The sequence below is a fragment of the Mustela nivalis genome (genome assembly GCF_964662115.1).
Source record: "Mustela nivalis genome assembly, chromosome: 13".
Classification (NCBI taxonomy): Eukaryota; Metazoa; Chordata; class Mammalia; order Carnivora; family Mustelidae; genus Mustela; species Mustela nivalis.
Window position 1 is genome coordinate 9,452,780 of NC_139032.1, and position 26,288 is coordinate 9,479,067.

The 26,288-nt window shown below is 51.1% G+C and overlaps 1 protein-coding gene across 13 annotated transcripts in view; it reads right to left on the reverse strand.

Annotated features, from left to right (window-relative positions):
* The window catches only part of KANK1 (KN motif and ankyrin repeat domains 1), a 195,250-nt gene that overhangs the window by 25,908 nt on the left and 143,054 nt on the right, over nucleotides 1-26,288 (reverse strand). For 11 of the 13 annotated variants that reach the window (XM_082696619.1, XM_082696625.1, XM_082696614.1 and 8 more), the window contains one exon: nucleotides 1,307-3,964. In XM_082696619.1, coding sequence (XP_082552745.1) covers nucleotides 1,307-3,964 — 2,658 coding nt within the window. Of the gene's footprint in view, nucleotides 1-1,306; nucleotides 3,965-5,888; nucleotides 6,028-6,601; nucleotides 6,952-26,288 lie in introns of those variants that run through there. The other 2 variants (XM_082696617.1, XM_082696616.1) reach the window with 2 other exon arrangements.

The following is a 26,288-nucleotide window of genomic DNA, read 5'->3' on the forward strand; positions in this document are numbered from 1 at the left end:
AACTATCTGTCCCACAGAACGCTGACGAAAAACAAATATGATTTCAGGTTTGGAAGTGGACACGTGGGAAGACAGAAAAAGAATCAATTTCAGTCTGTTTTAACCACTCCCCTTTTGACTGTAAAGGGAAACAAGGAATGTAAACATGTGTCAGTGGTTTACTCACAATTCAGTCCATACGGCATATTTTCACAACCAATTAAATTCAGTGTGCACTCATCAAATCACCTGAAGCGTTTACCTGAATTCATTTTACCTGCAGCACCTGGTCAGAGCGGAGGGCGTGTTTTGGTAGCTTCCCAAACCTCAACTACACTTTAGCTTGCCAACCTAAGAAGCCCCACGGGACACACTACTAGCGACACCACCTAGGACAACAAAGGGCTCTCCTGACCACCTCACAGGATGGGTGCCCTTCGAATCCCCACTTTACAAGTGAACCGTAAAGGGGGGTGGTATTTCCTCTCCAGGTCATACAGGGTCGCAGGGAAATATTATAGGTCATAAAATCTTCCAGGGTGATTTCTCAGTTAGTTTCAGTTTAAGAAAAAGTGGTGGTGAGCAGGAATCGCAATATGGAAAGGATGAGAAAGGCAACACCTTAAGCACCTGTCACAATCGACCCTTCTCTGGAGAAGGTCCCTTCTCTGGCTCCGGAGGCCCTTATCAGAGAGGCCTTTCCGGACACCCCCCGCCCCCCATCTCCAGTCGCCGCCACCCCCGACCATCAACACTCACTCTCCCTGTAACTGGAGTTCTTTTCTACAGGGCACGAGTCACCCCCTGACACACAGTGTCCTCAACCGGAATGTAAGCATCATGAGGACCGAAGCCTAGACCTGGGCTTAGCAAAGAGCAGCAACAGAATCGTTATTTGCTCAATTAATAAATGAATTAATGCAATCTCTCTGCCTCCGTCAAGGTTTTAATTAAGAACACTTCATGCCTGTCACAAACACTGTGGGACCTTTGGCCGCTGTCCTGCGTAAAATGAGTAAATGCGTAACTAGAAGACATCGTAGCAAACCAGCAGCCCCGGAAGGCAGCCCCTAGGCTAGCCAGCCTGAGCCTGCTTTTCTGCTCCCAGCCACCGTCCTCCGCCTGAGCCCCGTGAAACCCTCAGACAGAGGGCATGAGCAGAGCTCCTGGCGAGTTGTGACTCCTGGTGTTCATTCTACCCACGACCACTCTGAGCCTTCCTCCGGGTTCCAAAAAATGATTCAAGCGGGTGACAAAAATCCACACCCCCTTGAAGTACGTTATCCCCGCCCTTCCTTATCCCCAGGTCCCCCGGAACGCCACCTACCTGTGACTTGACCCAGACTCATTTTTGGCAGCTCCGAGCTCCTCAGCTCCTCTGCGCTTGCCGACTTCATGACGGAGTTGATGGAGGACAGCGCGCTGATGAGCTGCGAGTTCAGAGAGCCCATCTGGGAGTGCGGCTCCCCGAAAGCTTCCGCCAGTTCACTGTAGTTCTCAGCCAGCAGCTTCTGCTGCTCCGCCAGCAACTTCTGGACGCGCTCGATGTAGTGATCCAAGCCGTTCATCGTTCCAGAAGGAGCCTGGGGCTGGGGGTCCTCTGCACACTCTCCAACAGGCTCATCCCCAACACCTACACTCCTCCTGCTGGCTGCCAGTCCCAGTGTCAACTGGGGAGGACCACAAGCTATGGTCCTCATCTTGAGACCAACCAGGTAGTTGTCCTGAATATTTATCTGCCCCACGCCTGACTCTTTGGTCTTCACAGCCGATGGCCTGTCAAACTCGGAGCTGCCGGAGAGCACCGTTCCCACTCCAATGGACCGCATCTTGGTGGAGGAGTTGACATCCTTAACACGACCTTCTCCGATGGCCACGGTCCGTGTCTCCACGGTCTGGGTGCTGGTCTGCTTGTCCAAAGTGTTGAGGGAGGTGTTGGTGCACGAGTCCACAAGGGTGGCCATCTCGGTGTTGGTGGACTGGTCCACCTGCTCCCAGACCGCACTGGTGTGCCGGCTTGTGGTCGCAGGCACCGCCATGACAGCGGCCTCCACCTGGGGCACAGTTTCTGTGCTCAAGCCCCGGGACGTGCACTCCTTCGGGGGGCAGACGGTCACGTCAATGGAGCAATCTCCGCAGCCGATCGATCGCACCTCCTTGAGATGCAGGTTGGTCTTGAGGAGCGAGAGGTCGTTCACAGACTCCTCCGTGTTGCTGCCTGTTTCGCAGACGCTGATCTCTACCCCCACGCTCTGGTCGCTCATCTCCACCGACCTCCCGGCACCCTGGTCCCGCGTCTCCACCCGTTCCTTGATGACCCACCGATGCATGGGCAGCTCCGGCCCCGTGGCTCTGGTCTCACAAGCGGGCTGGCAGGAGACCGCCACGCTCCACGTCTGCACGGAGGTCCCGACGCCCGCGTCGGCCACATCCACGTGCCGGCCAGCCATCTGGTCCCTCGTGGGCACCACGGCCTCCACCATCTTGCTGCACACAAGCGGCTGGGCCGTCACCGCCTTGTCCACCTTCTTCCTCGAGCCGGCGGCCTGCAGCTCCTGCTTGAGCTTCGTCATCTCGCGGTCATGAGTGGTTTCTCTGAGCTGGACTTCCAGGCGGTAGATCTTCTCCTTCAGGGCCTCTATGGTCTGCTGCTGCAGCTCAATTTCTTTGTCGGCCTCCGTGGTCACCCCCAGCATGGCCTCTGTCACGCCGACCCCGCAGCTCCTCGTCTCCGCGACCGTCCCCACAGCGGCATCCCGACAGGTCCCGGGACCCCTGCGGTACACGACCACGTGGTCCATGCGCTCGTCACCTCCCACGGCCACGGAGCGGTACTCGCTGCCCTCCCGGGGCCCCGGGGACGCCTCGCCGCCGCTGTCACGGATCTTCTGCTCCAGGGCGCGCATGTCCGCCGCGAGCTGCCGGAACTCCCGGATGCTGTGCGCGCTCTGCTCCACGCTCGCCATCTCCTCCTCATCGTCTATGTACAGCTCCCCGCCACCCCGCCGGGCCCGGGACAGCTCCTCCAGCTGGGACGCGTTCCCAGCACTGTAGGACCGTGGCCTTATGCCACCGATGTCATTCTGTGCTGGAGCTCTCTGGTTTTTCAGCTGCGAGGCCAGCTGCCGCTTCTCCTCTTGTAGGACCGAGATCTTGACCTGGAGCACAGGGATGGTTCGCACCTGCTCCTCGAGCTCCTTCAGGCGTTTCAGGGCGATGGCCATCTGCTCGCGGATGTGCTGCAGGTGCATGGGGCTCACGTTGGTCACTGGAGTGGAGATCCCTGAGCTCAGGGGGCTGTGGCGGATGGAGCTCCCCATGGATGACGTGGTGGCAGCAGCTGGGACATAGCCACCGTAGTCCCCGTTGCCTTGGTATCCGTTCTGAAGTGGGTGCACGGTGGGATTGTGGTTTCCAGAACCCAGGAAGGAGGACAGGGAGCCCGTGGAGCCCAGGCCTCCAAAACTGGCCAGCCTGGGCCTGCGGAACTCACCAGGCGCCACCTGCATGGTGACTCTCTCCTGTTCCAGTCTTCTCCGGGTCTCCATCAGGGTCTTGGTGACATGAAGGTTGTGCTTTGGGAGCTGTGGTGAGGGGGGAGGCAGCTGCCGACTCTCTGGGACGGTCAGAAAAGTGGGCGAGGTCTCCAGAGGGGCAGGGGGCCTTGGGGTTGGTGTCGATGTCACTTGGCTTCTGGCGAGGAGGAAGGGGGGGCACTGCTTGTTGTCATCACTGTTGGAGGAGGAGAGGGATTCAGTGGAAGTCCACACACCCTGCTGGCCCGGCGCGGTCCTGCTGTCGGGGCATGGCACAGATGGCTTCCGCCTCTTCTGGATGTTCAGTTTCTTGATGGTGTTTCCTTTCTGTATGTCATCCACGTACTTGAGGAAATCTAAGTCTAGCTGATAACCGTAGGGGGTCTCCACAAAATAAGGATCTTTCTGTTCCTTGTCATGATTTCCATTCAGAACACCCTCTGCTTTCCCTAGGAGAGCGAGAAGAGAATATTATAATGCCATATAATATACTTGTTTATAAAAGCTACAATTGAGGGGCGCTTGGGTGCCTCAGTCATTAAGCGTCTGCCTTCGGCTCAGGTCATGATCCCGGGGTCCTGGGATCGCGTCCCGCATCAGGCTCCCTGCTCCGTGAGAAGCCTGCTTCTCCCTCTCCCACGCCCCTGCTTGTGTTCCCTCTCTTGCTGTGTTTCTCTGTCAAATAAATAAATAAATAAATGAAATCTTTAATAAAACCAAACAAACCACTAGTATTTGTGTATGGTGCGGTGTAGCAGACCACTATGACTTAGGAGTTGACAGACGTCTTTCTGTTCTAATCCTGGATCTACAACTTAACAGCTGGGTGAATACGTTAATAAATCCCTTGGAGGGGCACCTGGGTGGCTCAGTGGTTTAAGCCTCTGCCTTCAGTTTGGGTCGTGATCTCAGGGTCCTGGGATCGAGCCCCACATCAGGCTCTCTGCTCAGCGGGGAGCCTGCTTCCCCCTCTCTCTCTGCCTGCCTCTCTTGCCTACTTGTGATCTCTATCAAGTAAATAAATAATAAAATCTTTATAAAAAAAAAATAAATAAACCCCTTGGAACTTCAGTTTCTCCCCGAGTAAAAATGGAAATACAAGTATTTACCTCATAAGGTTGTTAGAAGAATGTAATGAGACAGTGGTTTTTAAAGAGCCAAGCATACATCAAGTCCTCACTAAACACTTTATTTTTGAAAAGAATGTATTGGAAAGACTTGAACGCATTTCGAGGGGATCATGTCTTTTGTTGCCTACAGTCCGCTGAAGTCTAGAAAGCAGTCCTGAAGACTCTTATTTTTATGAAGTGAACACGGAGGCACCAAAAGTGCAAAGTTGGAAGAACAGACCAAATCAGCACAGATCCAGGAAGCCTGGGACAAGAGTCCTCACAGCAATCACTCTTAGGCGGGCTTTGCAGCCTTTCTAAAGGGCGGCCAAGGGCAGCCCTGGTGCCCGACCACCTCCAGAAGATCATAGTTTGCCTTGAGCCAGCCCTCCCTGAGAGAGCCAGGACCAAGGGGCGCCGGATGACTGACGCAGGAACACAGTCTGAGAACAGACTTCAACTCTGTTTTGTGTCTTCCCTTTTAAAATCACCACTGCCACCAAAACCTTGCCCCAATTCCTCCTCTTTGACTTCTTTTGGACATACCGTTCCATACTCCAGGAACACCCTGTTTTGCATTTTAACATATCCAAACAGATGCAAAAGAGAATGAAAATAAAAGCAAACCTATACTCCACACACTGGATCCCTGGGGGCGATTCAGTAAATGCTACTTCTGGCTAAACCAAACATTTAGAAAAGGAAACGCAAGAACTTTTTCAAGGCACAGACCTTGCTAGTGACCTGAGCTGTGCATTTCAAGTTGAAAAGCAAGGCCGTTTTTGTTTGTTTAAATTGTAGGATTAAGTAATGTGTTTTCCTCAAAATCATCATAACAAGCTCTGCATTCTTTGAGTTATGCCAAGTACCCGAAAGCAATGAGTGAAAATGCAAGCCATTTGTACCCCTGCTCCTATCCTGGGTATAAAAACCCAGCCCGCTTGTCAAGACCTTCCAGCACTGTGGGTTTCCTGCCTGCCCTTCCCAGTCCAAACCCTGCTGAGCATTTCCACCTGACCGCGTGAACGCTCTTGAGTAAACCGTTCGCCTCGCATTTGCCCTCTTTCCTCGGAAAAGTTGGAAAGAAAGGTACAAAAAGACTGCCAGGCAACAGAGTTGTGTATTCTTCGTGCCCTGATTTAAAACAATATTAAACTGTTCTCGCTGTCCGCACCCAGGCCCTCGATTTCATTTCTAAAATGTTCTAAAACATGGAAAGAGAATTCCCCTGGAACAAGGTGCTCAGCCTTCACCACGTTCTCACCTACGGAAGGGTGAGCGGATGCTGAGCCGGCGCCTGGAAACTTGTGCTCATGCTACCGGAGCGCGTCTCTCCTTCCCTCTTTCTTGCCTCTTTAAACTCCGCACGGACAACGTGCTCACTCCAAATATGCAGCCCGACCTGTTCCCGGGGCTGTCTGAATTCCACAAGCAGAGAGAAGCTGCGGGCTCGGGTGTCAAGCAAACGCAGGCGGATCGGACGGGCAGGAGCCGGGAGCCGGCGATTCTAAAATTGGGCTGTGGCTCCTCCAGGCCACAGGGGGCTCAGCCCAGGGACCAGCCCCTTCCCCGCCCCGCGCTGCGCCCCGCTGGCAGGCGGCCACCCACCCCCTCCCCGGCGCCTGCTGCGCTCCACCCCCCCGCCGGGCACCTCCAGGGGAGGGGGGCGCCCGCGGCGCTGCGCTCCCCACGGGCCGGGTCGCAGCCGGCCGCACCCCCACCGGCGCCCGAAAAGCCCTGTCCGCGGGGGCGCCGGCCGCGCTCCGCTCCCCACCCGCCCGATGGCCGCCGGCAGCTCAGCGCTCCTCCCGGGCGCCCACCGATCCCGTCAGTAGCTCACCCGGTCCCGGGCGCCCGCAGGGCTCCGCTCCCCGCGGCGCAGACACCCGGCGCCGGCCGCGCCGTCCGGCCCGCTCCCAGCCCCGCGCCCGCCGCAGCGCCCCCCGCCCCGCCGCCCGCTCCCCCGCCGGCTCGCACCGGGCCCGGCCCCGCCTCGGACGCCCTCCGTCGGTCTTCACCCCATAAGGAAAGGAGGTTCAGCGTTCGTGCACACTTCGCCGGGCCACGCGCGAACACCATAGGCCCAGGTCTCACCAATGAAGTCTCCGGCGGCTCCGGGGACGCCACCCCCGGCGCCCGCAGCGGCTCGGCACTCCCCGCTCTCTTAATGGAAACAGGAAACCGGGATCTGGCGAAACCGTGTGTTCTTCGGGCCGGTGGCGGCCCGGCGCACACATGCGGCCGGCGGCTTAAACACCTCCACACAGAGGCTCTGTGTCCGCGGGACCCGTCACTTCCAAAGGGGAGGGTGTGTGCTCCCACCCTCGGTCACCTGAGGAAGTTCCAGGCACAATAGGGCCACTGTCCCCAGCAGGTTCTCCAAGCGCCCCGCAGTCCCGGCTGGTCCAGGGGCGCTGCCCGGCCCTTGGCTCCTCACCAGCTACAAGCAGCTATGCTTAAGTCTTAATCCCAACCAAGCCTTTGCCCTTGCTAAGAAGTTCTTTGAAACACCCCGCCTTTTTCCAGCTACAAAAGTATACCATGCTTATGTTAATTAAAAAAAAAAATCACCTCCAGGCCATTGAAAGAATGAAAAAAAGTCACTCAGCTCTCACCCTTTAGGAGAAATATCAATATTTTGGTATAACCACAAGATTTTCCTGTGTATTTCTTAACATAGTTATTTTGCCCATTTTCTGTAGAAAAGGTTAATTTTTGTTTTATCTATTTCTCTTCAAAATGCTTTTTTTACTTTTATTTTTATTTTATTTATTTTTTAAAAGATTTTATTTACTAATCTGACAGAGAGAAATCACAAGTAGACGGAGAGGCAGCCAGAGAGTGAGAGAGAGGGAAGCAGGCTCTCCGCTGAGCAGAGAGCCCGACGCGGGACTCGATCCCAGGACTCTGAGATCATGACCTGAGCCAAAGGCAGCGGCTTAACCCACTGAGCCACCCAGGCGCCCCTCTTTTTTTTTTTTTTTTTTTTAAGATTTTTTCTTTATTTATCTGACAGAGATCACAAGTACGCAGAGAGGCAGGCAGAGAGAGAGGAGGAAGCAGGCTCCCTGCAGAGCAGAGAGCCTGACACGGGGCTCGATCCCAGGACCCTGGGATCATGACCTGAGCCGCAGGCAGAGGCTTAACCCGCTGAGCCACCCAGGTGCCCCATTTTTTTCTTTTTTTTTTTTAATGCGCAACTTGATGTCAGGGTTTAGGACACAACAAAGCACATCACATTTTTCAGTGAAACTTAACTGGCGGCCGGCCCATCTTTAGTTATTTGTGAAGTTTCACAAAAGGTCATGCTGAATTATCCCCCAAACGAACTCTGGACTTCTACATCTGGGACTCAGGAAAGGTTAGAATTTAACCATGTTGGGCTTGACGATTTCCTAATGCTGCTTAAATCAGACTATCCTAAGGAGAACAGGACCCGCATTCTATCCCCAGCACCTAAATAAAGCAACCTGGGTTTCTCAAGGTGTCATTTCTGCAATCAACTGTCCACTGTATGTTCTATAATTAAGTGAAGACACCCAGTGTCATTTTTACCTCCTGCTTTCAGGGGTACCTTCACGTACAGTAACACAAATATAGCATTTTAGGAGGCTCTGATGGATTTCCCAACTTCCCCCCCTTGTGGAGGTCTTCTCTCTGTGCTTGATTAAGGATGTTAAGAGCAACAAAATTAATTTTTAATATTTCCTTCACAGCTCTCCCTTTCCAATCATACACATCACTTAATAAGATGTGGGGAACTATGGAGATGTTTAAACATGTTTCCTGAAGAAATAACTGAATATACAGTAGCATATAATGAATTTTTAAGAACATCTTAATATTCTGTAGGCAGAAGTTGCTTGCTCTGTATTGTCTGTAAAAGTCAACTTTTACATGAAACTGTTTCAGTGGTTACCTTCAGGTTGTGGAATCATGGATGGTTTTTATGTTGTTTCTTATATTTTATACATTTTTACAACACATGGTTCTCTTTTAAAAAATATTTATAAGATTATAAGAAGTTACTGGAAAGCAAGGGAAAATGTATTGAAATGAACTCGAAGAAAGTTTGTTCAGGAGGGAGATGCACGAGGCAGCCATAGAGAAGACATCCCAATGTTCCTCTGTATGTATGATCCCATCTTGGAAATTAACAGGACTCCTGGTTTAGCTGGGCACATAAAAAGACTATATTTCCCTGGCCTCTTTTACTGTTAGTATACCATAGGCAGAAACATCATAAAGCAACCCCCCAGAACCTCCCTTCGAAGACACAGGAATAGTTCTCCGGCCTCCTTTCTTCTTTGTCACGTCCGCCATCCTACTGCCTGGAATGCAGATGTGACGACTAGAACACTAGCTCCCTCACCGGACTGGGAGTTCACACATAGGGATGGAAGGACAATGTGCTAGAAAAATCCTGATCTCTAAGAGCTCTGCAGATCAGAGCTACTATACTACACCTGGGAAGCCACTTCTATACATCTATGAGAAAGCAAGAGAAAGAAACTATTCTGTGTGTTATGTCTCTGTTACTTGGATCTACACTGAATTCTAATGGATAAGGCAATCTCTCCTCCGCGTCTCCCCTCCCCCACAAAAAATTAAGACCAGATCTTGAAAAGAAGAAGAACATTAAATGATTAACTGGGGAGATGTTACAATAAAATTTTTTTATTACAGAAATTTTTATTAATTCAAGAATAATCAGGAAAGAATAAAAACAACACTTCTTAAAAAAAATCTCTAAGTGGGTTATAAAGAGACTCTTAACTGCCTGAAACCTTTTTTTTGGACTAACAGGGTTATGCCTGTTTATATATAGCCAAGAACCACTGGCTTTGTCTGCAAATGGAATCCTGAAAGTAACAGCTTCCAACAAAATATCCTGGAATCACAGGGTTGTCCCCTGGGGTTTACAAGAATTTTCTAAATGTCTGGAAAGCCAGTGGTGGAGACTGCTCCTGGCACCGCCTCTGCCTTCATTATATAGCATTTATTAAAAGCTTAATTGGGTGCAGAAAATGGTCCTATTCAGTGGAAAGAGTAGGAGGAAGGATTATAAGAAATAAAAGGAGGTATAGTCTGCTGGGAAATAGATGCCAAACACCCTAAACATAACATTAATTGAGATCAGTTAGTTACAAAGGCATATTATCGACGAGAACAATATGCTCGTATGTGAATAATTAATCAAAACAGAATGGTGTTAACCAAGAGCTGAGTTTTTAAGGGAAAGCAAGTGATGACAGAATAAAAGGGCCAAGGCCCAGGGCAGAGACTGCTGGTACGGCCCGAGGACAGACGAGCTCAGAAGAGCTTGGGGGTGGCTGAGTATGAAAGAGGCCACCAGACTCAGGTCCCAGACCAGGGAGATCTGGTCCACTTACAGTCACCCTGTGGGGCACACCCCGCCCCATGCTAGAGGCGAAAAAGGCCTTGACTCAGACTGTCTTGGCACTGTGTGTGGACTGGACCAACCAAGGTAGGCCAAGAGATTAAATTCAAGGGGACCAATGAGAATGTTATCATCCTCAAGTGTGACACAAGGACCAACCAAATAAAAAATTTATTTGTACATTCGACTCATAATCAATATTGATAAAGAAAAACAGTCTGTAGTAATAATATCCATCCATCCATCTGTCCACCTGTTCATCCATCCATCCATATGCCCGTCCATTCATCCATCTATCCGTCCATCCATCCATTTATCTGCTGTTACTATTTACCAGGCTCTGTCCTAAGAGCAGGGGACACAGTGTGAACAGAGATAAGGTCCCCACTTTCATAAGACTCACAGTCTAGTGGGCAGCAGGGCGCATGGGGATAAAACCCAAGTAAAATACGAGGCAAAAATGAAACAAAGAGGTGGAAATCACCAGAATTTATCCTGTTGCATCAACATAAGGAGACAGGCCACTAACAGCAGGTGCATGGCTTCTGGGGTTGACACCATCTCTGAGCTGACCTACTTCCTACACACCAACAGTATCAGAGACCCTCTTCCTGCTTCTCTCTCATGACCCACTTTCTACGGTCTGCAGTTTGGGGCAACCGAACACCAAATGAAAACAACACTAAGTAGAGACAATGTCCCAAGTCCAGAGCAAATTCTCTTGTGTTCAGAGAGAAACTGAAATCAACAAACTGATGGTAATTCTACTCTTCATTTATATATTTACCACCTATAAAACTTAAGAGCTCTGTGAAAGGGGTCCAATTTATGGCCTCAGGAAAAATTTAAAATTTCCTTGCAGTTTATCTGCATTAGCAAAGTGAAATGGAGATACGGATATCTCGAAAATCACTTTTTTTTTTTTTTTAAGAGAGAGCATGTGTGTGCAAGCGGGGGAGAAACAGAGGGAGAGAGAATCTCCAGCAGGCTCCGCCCTCAGCTCACAGCCCCATGGGGGACTCATTCTCAGCCCGAGACCAGGACCTAAGCTGAAATCAAGAGCTGAATGCTCAACCGACTGAGCCACCCAGGTGCCCAACTTCTTTCTCTTAAGCAAGCACTATGCCCAACGTGGGGCTTGAACTCAAGACCCTGAGATCAAGAGTCGCAGGCCCTACTGAATGAGCCGGCCAGGTGCCCCCCCCCCAAATAATTTCAGGTTAATCTTCACTTCTCAAGGAAATAAAACTTACTCTTCAAACAATACTTGGTTTGAGCAGACAAAAAAACAAAACACTCCCTGGGAGGTGGAGGATGAGGCTAGATGGTAGTAAATGAGTCACGGGGTTAGCCTAGTAGTGGTGGTTCTCCACAGGGGGTGATTTTTGCCCCACGAGGGACATACGGCAATACCTGGACACCTTTTTGGTCATCACCACGGGAAGGGGGAGCTAGTGGCATCTCGTGGAGGGAGGCCAGGGTTGCCGCTGAACACCCCACGGTGGGCAGACAGCCCTGCCCTCCTCAATGGCGGATTATCCGTCCAGAACGTCTGCTGTGCTCAGGCATAGACGGTCTGTGCCAAGGACAGGGAGCAGAGTCAAAAACTTCCCATAGAGCGATTGAGAACATGGGTCACAGAAACCACAGTCTCCATGCCCCCAGTTCTCAGGGGGACCATAACATCCAGCTCCAGGGACAGGGTAAAAAAAAAATAATAATAAAATGCCACTTTCGAGGAAGAAAACGCTAAACACTTTTCTACACAGGCTGCCCCACTGAGGCAGTCTTTAGTCTGAGCAAAACCCAGGGTTCTGGACTACTACGTCCTGGTGGACTTTTCAACGGACAAAACTTTGATATTATTTCTTTATCTATGCATGAGCATCCAATGACTTCTGGTCTCGCTGCTGCACTCTATAGGCCCGATTAGTGGCTGAGTGACGGCACCATGAGAAATAATAACACCCGTGGGCCACAACTTCCATGCTTTTAATGTCTTTCTTCACCAGATGCTCCCCTGAACTGTTGAAACTGAACGACGCTGCTGATTCCCACAACCGCACTGTCTCCACTCCCATGGTGCATGAAGGCTTTGCCCCAAGAGCTGAGTCAGTCCCCGAGAAGCACATAATTATCACGGGTTCCCATATTTAAAAGCAGCAGAGTTGCAAGCCTCCCGTCATTAGAAGCAGTGGAAAACACTCCACGTGAGCTCGGGCGGAGAGGCAGGAAAGCAAACCAGAGGATGAAAGAGAGAGAGCGAAGTTCCCATGAAGTTAATTACTCAAAGTATGAGAGCAACTGCGTTAGCAAATCAACTTTTCTAGGCTCAAAAGAGTGGGACAAAGAAAACAGTGAAGTGGGATAGATCCTTCCGGACAGGTTTAACAGGAAAGTTCTGCGGATGGCACTGTTAGCACTATGACTTTCAGACCCAAGGACCTTCCCCATACGCAATCCACAAGCAACCCCGGTCGGTGCAGAACACACAGAAAGGACCTCTTTCTGCTTTACAATGACATAGGACAGATGAGATTTCCTCCTGCTCTCCCATCACCGAAGAGTTCCTTTCCCACCCGCTTGTGGCCCCTCCCAGTTAGCACACCCGCCCATCCGTTCGCACACACAGTGAGCACCTACTGGGTGTCAGAGCCTTTGCTCATAGCCACTAACCTGCACGCCATCCCCCACACCTTCCCCTGTCTCCCACCACGACCCCTTTCCATACTGGCTCCAGAATCCCACACCCCACAAAAAGCATGCTGACCTAGGGAAGGTGCAATGACCCATCTGAAAGAAGGATTTTATTCTTTTATCCAGGAAATATTTATTGAGTACCTACTGTGTGCCAAACCCGGCTAGGGGCTGCTCAGCAAATCAGACAGAGAGCCTGTAGGTGAACGTGCGAAGTACAGGAGGGGACAGACAAGGGGGTGCAGAGAGGAAGGGCCAGCGGCGAGGAGTGCGGTGAAAGTCAAGCCCAGGGAGTGAGCTGGACAGAGATGGGGGGCGGGGGGTATGGATCGTGCTGGGACTGGGCTGGATTGGAGGAGGGTGCTGGGAACCGGGCAGGGTGTATGCTTGCAGGGGAGAACGCGATGGGAGAAGCTCCTAGGTTACACCCAACCTGCCCTGTTTAGACACTGAACAGAGGACTGTGCCCTGACTGCGGCAGACAGGCGACCACACCCCAGCCAGGCAGGGCCCTGGGAGTCCGGTTTTTGGCTCCTAAGTGCACTGAGAAGCTATCAAAGGGTTCTAAATAAGGGAGTGAAATGATGAGATCTGCATTTAAAAAACAGGATTTTATTTATTCATTTGACAGAAAGATAGAGAGAGAGCACAAGAAGGCAGAGGGGCAGGGAGAGGGAGAAGCAGGCTCCCCGCTGAGCATGGGGCCTGACACAGGGCTCCATCCCAGGACCCTGGGATCATGACCTGAGCTGAAGATAGCCGCTCAACCGACGGAGCCACCCAGGCGCCCCAGATCTGCATTTTTAATAGGACTGCTCTAGCTAGATGCTGGAGGATGGACTGAGAGTCCCTTCCGCACCTTCCATAGCTTTCCATGGATTGCTCCAAGTCCCCATAAATGTTTCTCCTGGGGTCACAAATCCTTTGCATGGAGTCGAGTTTTAAAACAACTCGAGGCTAAGTGCCAGCCATAATGTTAAAACCCCCAGAACTTAGAATCTGCATTTGGGATGACCTATGGCCTACTGGGAAGGCTTGACAAGCTCAGCTCCTCCGGGCTGGGCTGGGGACCAGGATCAGCTCTCGGGACTTGCCCTTGGGGGCTCTCTCCATGACCTCATTATGCTGTCAAAAAAGAAAATATTTTTCTTTAAACCAGTGGATGACTCACTGCAGAGAAAAACGATAGGATTTCCTCTTCTGAAGGTCATTAAAACATGATAAATCTAATCCGGGAGGGACACGTGTGGCACGGGTGAGGGTCGGCCCGAGCGCTCTGGGATGCAGAGGACAAACGGGCTCTGTACTTGAAACTCTAGGAGGGGAACCGCAGAGATTGAATACGTCTGTGAAGCAGGAACATTGTCCCTGACAGCCAGCAAGTGTGTCTGCACAGGAGGGAAGGCCAGCTGGCATCGGACTACCCCGACGGCTCCCACCCAGCCCACACCCTTCCCACACCTTCCCAGGTGCTGATTGAGCGGATGCGAAGGCTAAAGAGAGAGGGTTGGGTCTGGGAGAACCCAAGCAGTACATGGTAAAATCCAACTCTTCCACTCACTAAGCTGGTTTCTGACAAGCTCCGTTTCAGGTCAGTCTGTCCCCAGAGTCACCTGTCAGAGTCCGCCTGCCTGACAAGAATCTCGCTGCAGGCGGCCCCAAGGGCCTGAGGTGCAGACAACATAGAGAACTCAGAGAACATGTGCTTGCCTATGAGTTATTCTCAGATGTCAGCACACCTCAAATCAGCTACTTAAAGATGGGGTCAGGATGCCTGCGTAGCTCAGTCCGTTAAGCACCCGACTCCTGGTTTCAGCTCAGGTCATGACTTCAGGGTCCTGAGATCAAGCCCTGCCTTGGGCTCAGCGCTCAGTGGGGAGCCTGCTTGAGGACTGTCTCTCTCCCTCTGCCCTACCCCTAGCTCACTCTCATGCATTCTCTCTCTAAATTGAATAAAAATTTTAAGATTTTATTTATTTGAGAGTGAGAATGAGGCAGAGAGAGAGACAGCCAGAGTGGGGAGAGAGAAGCAGACTCTGGGCTGAGCAGGGAGACTGCTTTGGTCCAGATCAGGACCCATCTGAGCTATCCAGACATCCCAATAAATAAATCTTAAAAAAAAAAGCGGGGCGCCTGGGTGGCTCATGGGTTAAGCCTCTGCCTTCAGCTCAGGTCATGATCTCAGGGTCCTGGGATCAAGCCCCACATCAGGCTCTCTGCTCGGCAGGGAACCTGCTTCCCTATCTCTCTCTGTTGCCTCTCTGCCTACTTGTGATCTCTGTCAAATAAATAAAATCTTAAAAAAAAAAAATCCATCAAGGTTGTGCAAGAAAGGAAAGGCCGAGAACTGTTCTGGGCTGCGGAAGCCCGAGAGACATGGCCCAGGCAGGCCCCTCCCCCTGCGCACACACAGAAGGAGACGGAGTAGACAGGGTTAAGTGTTAACCACTGGGGAGTCAGAATCAGGGTGGAGGAGGTAGGAGAATTTCTTCAAGTTTTCGGGAGGTTCGAAATGATTTCAAAATAAATTGGGCATTTATGTCTACGTGTGGGCACAGCCATGAGGGATGAGAGATGGGGATGATAATGAGCCTCCTTTGCTTGTGCCTTCAGCGTTTCTGGGGGACAGAAGTGCCATCAGCTGGTCACCGGGGAGCACGGCCAAGACTCGTATATGCAAATGAGGCAGCCCGTTTTTTTTTTTTTTTCTTTTAACCAGGCCCGATACCCCTTCTCTTCTCTATTACATATGCTTCAAGGAATGTTACATTTGTTTGAGGTATCCCTGGAAACGTGAAAGGCTTCTCAATTATTAATGTTGCCCACTGATATGCCAGGAGCCCCATGAGAGAAAATAAAGTCTAAAGGCTCCTTTCTGGGGCGCCCAGGTGGCTTAGTCACATAAGTGTAGGGTCATGATCCCGGGGTCCTGGGATCGAGCCTGCTTCTCCCTCTCTCTGTCCCTCTGCTGCTCTCTCCCTCTCTCTCTCCAATAAATAAATAAAATCTTAAGAAAGAAAATAATGAACGTTCCTCTCTGTGGCATCAGAAGTCGTCGACAATTTGGCCCGAATCCAGCACCTGCCCAGTTTCGTTCCCACCCTGCACCCCAACCTATGGAACGAACAACTGTCCAGGCCAGCCACCCTCGCTCATTCTGGTCCCTTCTCTTCTGTCAGGGTTAACTACACTGTCTTGCCTCAACCCCAGCAGCCCACCCGTCGTCAAAGCTTCACTTATCCACAGCTGCTCTGTCCCGGAGGAACTGGTCACCCTCTTCCCTCGGCCCTGAAACGCTCTGCCTGCGCATCCTGACCAGCAAAGCACGCGCGGGTCTTCCCTCACCAGACGGTGTCTTGGGCAGGGGGGTGGAGAGCACAGGAATCACGTAGAATTTCTTCTCCTATCCCCGAGTGCTCGGCACACACTGTGCTCACTACACGCGGAGATGAGAAACTCCGCACTGAGGCATCTAGAGATTGGTCGGCAATGGCGGGGGAAGACACGGAATGACAGGAGCCGGCACTCTGAGGCCAGACGGCCCGGGTTTGGATCCTGGTTCTGCCACTTCCCGGCTGCTGGCACGTTGGATGGTATTTCAGCTGAGTAATTGGGAAAAGAACAGATGTGCCGCCCAGCGTGGTTGTGGACTGCTTCGATCCAAGCCTGCAGCCTGTTATCATTTGAGCAGATCGCCCTCCGCTGTCAGGTGAGGCGTCCCAGATGACCCAGAAGGCCTCCCCGCCACCCTGCTGCTTCTCCCCACTTCTGAGAAGCCAGGGCTTGAGGTGTTGAGCGAATGAGCTCGCTACAATGTTGAGGTCCAAGCTGGACTGGGCCTCTGGGCATGGGTGGGGGCGAGGCTGGCTGGGCCGGGCAGGGGACGTGCGTGTGCCTGTGGGGGCTCACCAGGCCCAGGGAATGCGGTGAGGAGGTGCTGCCTGGGGGAGAGGAAGGCTGGGTCCAGCCTCAGCCACGCAGGAAGGAGGTAAGCTACAACCAAAGCGAAAGTCAACCCACATCCCTGACCTTTAGCAACAAAGTATGGCCAAATCAAAACATCCTCTTCTAATACGGGGACATGAGTCTGCACTAATTTTTCTGAACCATCTCATGCTTTCAGCCCCACAGGAGTCCTGAGAGGAAAGCGTGCTTGAACACACTGGGCACACGTGCGCGGTACTACCTCACCCCGTGGCCGTCCAGACTGGCTCCCCTAGATGGGGGAAGGTGTAACTTTCATAAAACAAGAACAGGAGCTATCGATACTTCCAAGTTCACGGACAAGCCACGGGGCTGCAGGGGCCTGAGATGGGCCATGCGGAGAGCAGGTACACACGCATAAAATGAGAAGGGAGGTGGGCCTCGGGAATTCCCACAAGTTTCTTCCAGACTAGGACCCTCCGACGCATTTCCCACAGAATGTCGTAGCACTGCACGCTGTGTGACCCAGGGGAGAAGGCAGGGCATGGCGGCAGGTGTCAGACCAGAAAAGCTCGGCAGACCGCCCCCATGGCCCCTCTTCTGCTCATTTCGTCCCACAGCACCTTTCCAGAAGCATCACAACAACACAGCCTAACCACGCCCCCAAAGCAGCTTACCCTTGCTGTCGTAGCATCAGTTCTACTCTGGACCTGCTGGAAGAATCCGGACGCCAGGCTGCAGGTGAGCTGCTGGGAGGGAAGGACGTGGAAAGGAACAGAATGGATTGTGTTTTAACAGAAGGCGCTCACTGTGCGTCAGGGAGGCACACCACACAGCAGGGCCCACACGGCAGGGCCCTCTCCTCCAGCGCTCTGCCTGCTGTCAGGTGCGGACACGCTCGAGCCCAAATCTGTCTTGAAACGGCCACCAGCCTGCCGTCAGGACCCTCCCCTGACCCACCGAAGCAGTGCTTGCTCGTGTTCATGGTCTTGTTTGGAGAGATGCGACTGAAACCCAGCCCACACTGGTCATGCATGCGCAGCCGAGAGCTAGCGGGGGACGGAAGGCTGTTTTCCAAACTTTCTCCAAAAAATAACACTCCATTCTAAGGGTAAATAGGGAATGTGACAGTTCTAAGGGTAATTCTGTGGAAAGCAGTGGAGGAGCACAAGCTGGGACAGTGGGACAGAAAGGGCTTTTCTAATAAAGCAGCACTTGTTTTGGGGGGAGGGAGGAACTGGAGTAACCGTATAAATCACAGCCTGTATTTTGTTTTATAGTGTTTATACAAGAACAAGGAGCCAGCTTTAAGGCACACGGAACAGCTCCCCATTAGAAAAACAGAGCTGAAAACAAATGACCAAAAATGGATTCAGCCTCACGAAAAAGGAAATTCTGGAACTTAAATAAACCATAAACTCAGAAACGCAAACCTTAGCCTATATGTACCACCGTTCACTCCCACAACAATGACATCTTTATGTTAAAGCTGAAATGGTCAGTGAACCAAAAATCGAGGACGAGGTATCCTTTCCAGCTTGTAATAAAAGCAAACATTTTTCCTAACACACAGAGCTTGAGTTCCTATGTCACCCCCCCCATCCTCCTCCCCCCAAACTTCACGCTCTCCTCTTTTTTTTCTTCTTTTGGGCTTTCTTACTCACCTCCCCAGAAACAAAGTAACTATGACTTTCAGCAAGCAGGAAGCCAGGTCTCCAGCAAACTTCCCTCGTCATTAAAGAGACTAACACACATGAGCAGGGCAGGGAGCCCGGGTAGCTGCTGCGGAGAATTCATTTCTACCCACTTGGAATTTCCTGACCAACTAGCACCCTCCTGGCGGCGGGGTTTAATTCCATCACTCCGGGCGCCAGAGAGACAGCAAAATCTACCAACCAGCAAAACTGCCAGCAAGGACCTTAACAGAAAAATAAAAAGGTGAAGGCACATCGCCCCCATGCCCCTTCCGATTTTTGGAGCATGGGCTCCTCATTTTCTTTAGACACCGGAAATGCCGACCTCGGAATCCAGTGGCAAACCTGCTCATTCGAGGAAGAACAGAGAAAAGCAACAAATGCTTTCTGTTTTTCTCCCCTCACTTCTTCCCTTCCCCAAAGCCTCCGGAGCGGAGAAAGCTTCGTGTTATAATCTGGAGCTGTAACTCAGCAGCTGTCTGCGTAAAGGGATGACTCAGTCGTACAGCTGAGCCCAGGAGGGGCTGGAGGTGAGGGTTCCTCTGCTTGCTTTACTCTTCCTTAATGCAACATGTAATCTGAAGGCTAAAAACACTCCTGGGTGTACAGCATAGACCCAAGCTTTTGTTTTCTTTTCTTTCATCTTCTCTCATGCATTTTTACCCAAATTCGATCATACGACTCTCAAAGACACAGACTTAAGTTCCCCTCCAACAAGGGCATTCTGTTTTAGGATGATAACATCTTTCAGCAACCTCTGATTTCTGTTTTAAAAATATAAAAACGAGGGGTCCCTGGGTGGCTCAGTGGGTTAAAGCCTCTGCCTTCGGCTCAGGTCATGATCCCAGGGTCCTGGGATCGAGCCCCACATCGGGCTCTCTGCTCAGCAGGGAGCCTGCTTCCTCCTCTCTCTCTGCCTGCCTCTCTGCCTACTTGTGATCTCTGTCAAATAAATAAATAAATAATCTAAAAAAAAAGTAAGAATGATATGTTCCTCTAGCGGTTTAAATATATTACCTAAAACAGAAAGAAAGAAACAGATAAAAAACGGTACTTTAAGACATTCTTCCCTTGGCCTATGAGCCTAAGAACATGGGCTAAAAGTGATTCTAGAAGAACGAGATTTACAGAGCTCTGTCTACAGGGCAAACAAGCAGAACCCGTTCTAAACAATAAAACAGAGATTAACAGATTAGGGATGACTCGAAGTCACCCTACCTTGCAGGGTAGAGCCGCAAGGAGAAAGGCAAAATTTTATAAGAATCCACTGAATTTGCCTTGTTTGACTGGTTCGTCTTGGTGGCCGTGCACACACACCTCACTCCTTTTACCTTCTGGTTCCGGCCTCCTGGCCCAGATCTGGGGGCTGGGTGATTATCTCTGGGACACAAAACTTTCTGTGTGAAGCTACAAGGACTAAACATTTTAAGACGATGTGGGGCCCATTTGGGCTTGTTTTCCACCAAATAAGTAAACCGATTCAGAGAAAAATAATAAATTAAGAACAAAGCTTCAAAGTGCTAGATACTCTGAAATACAGGGTCCAAATCATTTCAAGTTATTTTACCCACCAATACCTACCTTAGGTAAGAGATTTTTGTTAGGTGTCTTTTTTTCCCTTTTGGGGGACAAGGGGCTTTAAAAAAAGCTTTATTAAGATACTTAAATGCCATAAAATGCACCCATTTTAAAAGTGACTTATTTGGGGCACCTGGGTGGCTCAGTGGGTTGGGTCTCTGCCTTTGCCTCAGGTCATGATCTTAGGGTCCTGGGATTGAGTTCTGCATCAGGCTCTCCGCTCGGCGGGGAGCCTGCTTTCCCCTTTCTCTCTGCCTGCCTCTCTGCCTGCTTGAGATCTGTCAAATAAATAAATAAATAAAAGAGTGACTAGTTTGATGAGTTTTAGTAACTGTATACAATTGTGGCATCCATCCCCACAAACCAGTTTTAGGAAATGCCCATCAACCTAAAAATCCCCTAAGGCTTGTTTTATCATTTGCTTTTTTAACAGAGCAAGTTTTTTCTCTGTACTTGTGAGAAAATTCTGGTACTGCTCAGTCACGTGATTTCATTTCAAACTAGGTATCATTATCCAAAGGCTTGTTCTTAAGAACTCAGTGGAGGGGGCGGCTGAGTGGCTCAGTTGTTAAGCATCTGCCTTTGGCTCACGTCAGGATCCCAGGATTCTGGGATCCAGCCCCAAGATGGGCTCCCTGCTCTGCAGGAACCCTGTTTCTCCTTCTTCCCCTCCTTGGGTTCCCTTTCTCGCTGTGCCTCTCTCTCTCTGTCAAATAAATAAATAAAATCCTAAAAAAAAAAAAAAAGAAAGAAAAAAAGAACTCAATGGAGGAAAGCATCTGAATGTAGGGTTTCTTAATCCTGCAAAAGAGAATACTGCTGAATTTCTATTTCACCAACATTGTGTTCAGGTAAGAGCACAGCTTAGCCTATTAAAAAAAGAAAGAAAGAAAGAACAAACAGAAAAAAAAAATACAGCTTATTCCCAAAACAGCTGAAGGTAATAATTTTGTACATGTGCTTCCATTAGGGTGAAGTCTAGCAGAAAAAGTCACAGTATACTAATAAACACCCAGTCTTTGATGAAGAAGGACAAAGGTCAGGAAGGAAGAACAATTAAAGACAGGCGCTCTTTCTACCTGGAGAGTGCCAGTCACGCAGGCTCCGCTGTCTGGAGACAGACACACCTGCCTGCCTTTACTTTCTCTTAATTTACGTCCAAAAGAAGCATCCCAGCCAGACGTGGGAGGACGGGGATGTACTCAAGGCTTTGCCTCTGACAGGTGCAAAGGAGCCGGGAAGGGTGACTCGCAGTGAGAAGGGGAACAGGCCGTGGACAGAAGCCTTCTGGTCACCAGGCTGGTCGAAGGCACCAACAGTGTTCACCCCCGGGGGGCAGCTGCAGGGCTCCAGGCTGCGATCAAGCCTTTCTGAGCCCACAGTTCTGATGTTAACTGAACGGGAGTACTGCACCAAGACCTTTTCCCTGGGGCGCCTGGGTGGCTCAGTGGTTAAGCCTGTGCCTTCAGTTCAGGTCATGATCCCAGGGTCTTGATCCCTGGGATCAAGTTACACATCGGGTTCTCTGCTAAGCAGGGAGCCTGCTTCCCCCTCTCTCTCTGCCTGCCTCTCTGCCTACTTGGGATCTCTCTCTCTGTCAAATAAATAAATAAAATATTAAAAAAAAAAAAAAAGACCTTTTCCCTGGGGTGGGGGGGAACGGGGGTGGGTCTGTCTGCAAGTCTGGAGAGAAAACTGACATTCAGTGTAACCGTGAGTTACGTTTTGGACATTGTGAGATGCAGGTTTCTTGACACAGCCTGAGCTTACCTTCCTCCCCCAGTAACGTCCTCTTCTCCCGGCCAGCGGTTACGAACGCCCTCCGACCTCAGTGACCCACCACTGCAGCGAGGCTCTGAGGCTCCCTTCGATCCCATATACAGAAGTGAACTCATTTCAGGGGCACCTGGGTGGCTCAGTCGTTAAGTGTCTGCCTTCAGCTTGGGTCATGATCCCGGGATCCTGGGATCGAGTTCTGCATTGGGCTCCCTGCTCAGCGGGGAGCCTGCTTCTCCCACTCCTACTCCCCCTGCTTGTGTTCCCTCTCTCTCTCTGTCAAATAAATATATAAAATCTTTAAAAAAAAAAAAAAAAAGAAGAAGAAGAAGAAGTGAACTCATTTCAATTCCATAACCGGCCTGGGAGTGAAACTCAGATCACTGGGATTTATTTTTTGATTTATAAATTTTATTTATTTATTTGACAGAGCACAAGCAGACAGCAGCAGGCTCCCCATTGAGCAAGGAGCCCAATGCGGGACTGGATCCCAGGACCCTGAGATCATGACCTGAGCCAAAGGCAGAGGCTTAACCCGCTGAGTCACCCAGGTGCCCCGGATTACCGGCATTTTACAGATAAAGTTTATGTCATCTGCTGTGTGAATGCCACCTCCTAGGGAAAGGCCACGTGGGCAGTCCATCTTTACTGCACCTTCAGGAGCCCCCCCCCCAAAGGTAGGAGGGGGAGGGAGCTGGCATCTCTGAAGGGTCGGGAGGCGAAGGACACACTTTTGCTTGGATTGTTCTTTCCAGACCTTTTTCTTTTCCCGACCTTCCCACACGAAATCCTCCCAGTCTGCCCAGACCAGCTGAGCATCAGTTCTGCCTGAAGGTCCCTCGTCCTTCCGTGGCCTCTTCCACCCCGGCTCTCAGGAGAGCTTGTTCTCGTCCTACTTGTGCACACATCTCACTGCCCGACAGACTCATCTCAACGAGGGCTGCCCCCCCGCTTCCCCCGCCCAGCCATACTGCAGGTGCCCCGGGCCCAGCCCGTCAATGCAACTCCTTCCAGAGGAGCCAAACTCTGCAGGTTACTCTTTCCTTCTAACGAGATGTACAAAAATGTCAAAAAATTCTGAGTCCCTGTCCTGGTTTTTAGGCGGAGGCAGGCCTCTGGGCCTGAGGGGTCATGGTACGAACATCACTTTCAGCATCTGAGGTTATAAAGGCCAAAGCTGGGACCTCCCAGACAGGCCCCCACCCTCCCCCCAAGTTTTCAACTCCTGCTGCACAACTAAACGGCCTGGGGCTGTTTGTAAAAGTGCTGAGCTGCCCCCCACCCCACCCCAGTGAGTCAGAATCTCCTGGGCGGGAGGAGCCAGGGCATCGCCATGTTCAGAAGTTCCCCAGAGGGGGCTGAACTGAAGCCAGGAGGGAGAACCTCCACTTCAAACCAAGCCAAATGTGCAACTCCGAGTGTGGTCTTCCTTTCGGCTTACAGGAGCTGAGAGCCCTACCGGGGACAGCCCGTGAAGCATACACGGACCCTCAGGGTCCAGATCATAAACCCAAGTACCTTTAGCATCCAGGCCAGTAACTGAAAAGAGGGGTTCAGGGCAGCTGGGGAGACCAGAGAGCACCTGTTCCCTCCGGTTAGCTCACGTGGCCTATAATACACCACCCAGCGATGCCGCCTCTTCTGACTTTCCCAGGGAAACTAAGGAAATTCGTGTTTTTCTATGCTAGCTTAAAACATCTTGGCAATTAACTCAAATTAAACCAAAGCCTTGGACTGGTCAAACGGAGCACACTCCCAGGCCTCACTGTGGCACAGAGCAAGGACTTCGTGCTGTCCACGTGGGATCCAGTTTCACTCATGTTCGCATCCGTGTTCCTTTCCCACTTTCCAGGTGACCAATTTCTTCATTCCCATTTTATTATTTTTTAAAGGTTTTATTTTTAAGCAATCTCTACGCCCAATGTAAGGCTCGAACTCATAACCCTGAGATCAAGACTCACATGCTCCACTGACTGAGCCAGCCACATGCCCCTTCTTCCCTTTGTTGGAAGAAACTATAAAACTGTGGCGCCTGGGTGGCTCAATCGGTTGGGCGTCTGCCTTTGGCTCAGGTCACGGTCCCAGGGTCCTAGGATCGAGTTCCACATCAGGCTCCCTGCTCAGCGGGAGCTGCTTTTCCTTCTGCCTGCTGCTCCCATTTGTGCTCTCTCTCTCTGACAAATCAAATGAATAAAATCTTAAAGAATAATAATAATAAAGACCAGGGCACCTGGGTGACTCGGGGGTTAAGCATCTGCTCTTGACTTGGGTCGTGATCCCAGGGTCTTCCTGCTCAGCGAGGAGCTGGCTTCTCCCTCTGCCCCTCCCCCCTGCTCAGGCTCCTCCTCTCTCCTGGTCTCTCTCAAATAAATAGAATCTAAATAAATAAATAAATAAATACCCAAACCCAACAGCCTAGGATCCTTACCACCATGCCTTCTGAAGGTAAACTTAATGTGCCCAAACCCTACTTGCAAATATTTATCTTGAAAAGACACAGGTTGGGGGGCGCCTGGGTGGCTCAGTGGGTTAAGCCGCTGCCTTCGGCTCAGGTCATGATCTCAGGGTCCTGGGATCGAGCCCCGCATCAGGCTCTCTGCTCAGCGGGGAGGCTGCTTCCCTTCCTCTCTCTCTGCCTGCCTCTCCGCCCACTTGTGATCTCTCTGGCAAAATAAGAAACAAAATCTTTAAAAAGAAGAAGAAGAAGGAAAAGACACAGGTCGGAAGCAGGATGCTTCATCAATCCCGTGGCAGGGCTGGATCATGTCTGTGGTGCGTCAGCCGCCCCCCAGCAGCCCCTAAGGAATGCACAGCCCTGGCGGTGCGCTTCACCCCTCCCGGGCTCTTGGACATGATGGGTGTGACACAGAAGCCGGTGTCTGAGGTAACCCCAGGGAGGGGGAGCAGAGTGGGCGGGGCTCCCTCCCACATCCCCACTGTCTCCTTCTCCACCCAGCGCCAGCACAGCCCTGAGGGCTGACGGGCCACGGAGGGGATTACAGGACAGGCCCAGCAAGAGCTTCTGGTAGGTGTGTACAGCTTTGGGTTTGGAAGAGAACTCCTTCTTCACACGCCTGGATTAGAAGGATCTGCCCTAAGACTTGATGTAAGGAGAGATTTTCCAAGGAGAGGCCACAGGCAACATGGGGCGGGTGTGCCAGCAGAGGTGTGACACTGGCCAGGAGAGTGAAATGAGGACCAGGACGCTACGGGTGATGGGCCTGTCGAAAAACGCCAGGAAGAAACCCTCAGTCTGCCTTACACCTGACGCAGCGGAACGCCTTTCCTCCAACACATTTAAGTCTTCACACCGGAGTCACGCTGAATTTTACACATCAGGCTTTCTTCACAGTCTGGGGTGCCCGTGATTATTACTTTCATCAGATTTGGACAAAGAGACAGTCTCATAATGTGTTTTCACCTGAATCTTGAAATCAGCATTAAAAAGCCCGTGACAAAATTGAGGCATGAAATAAAGGGATTAAAACTAAATTAGATAGCCACAAAGACTATGAACGCTGCAAACAATAAGCGTCTATTTAATACATATTTACAATTTATAGGTTGTAATAATTGTAAGTTATTAACAATCATTTATCCAATAATAACTTACTTAATTAAATAACTGTTTATTTCCTCCCATCTAAGAGGGGACAGACATCTGTAGAGACCTTCCCAAGAGAACTGTGGGACAGATGGCAGGCCGGCCCGCCATCCTCCCGACCTCGCAGGCCACCAGGTTGGTTTCTTGTCCACAGTTCCAACCAGCCCGCCCAACCAGACCAGGTAACACGCCTGGGGCAAAAGGAACTGATGAGAGGTCCGCCTCCTCTCTCTGGCTGGGTCATGAACAGGAACGTGGTGGTGGGAGCTGGAAAGAAATTTCCCAAATGCCCTTTGACAAGAATCCTCCCTGGACAACCATGTCAAAACTGGTCCCCTCTCCCTGGAACGCAAGGCACTGAACAGACAGGATCATTTTAAGCCTACGTCAGAGCACGTGATGGACAGAAAGCAGATACGACCGCCTGCACGGAGCGGTGAGGTCAGAGGAGGTGGGCTGTCAGCGGGTGTGTGCCCTGCACTGAAAGCCACCTGGTTCGTCCGGGAAAAATATCCAGGTGCACAGGCTGGGGGGCACCGGCCAAGGGAAAGACACTGTCAGCCTAGCCAGAAGCAGGGTTCAGTTCAATCAGAGATTCTCCAGCGGGCACTGTGCCCACGTCCCTCTCTGGATTCGCTGCCCAGCACTGTGTGGGCACAAAGCAGGCTGCAAACATGTGCTCATGGAACGTGCAGCCTGCGGACCCCAGGCGGAGTACTAAGCAGGCCACAGTGGGTACACCCGAGGTGCAGATGATGGGACTCTCACCCCCTGAGACCTCAGTGCTCACAGACTGTCGAGGCCACTCCCCTGACTCTACATAAAAATACATAGCTCTCCAGGAACTAAGAAGAGGTAGGGGTGACATTCCCCTCAGAGTTCTGAGAACACTGGTTGGAACAGGTCAGGGAGGAAGCAGCTCTTGAAGGATGAGAAGGCCTTGGGAGGTATGGGAAAGCCATCCAGATCAAGAGAACAGGGCTTTGAGCA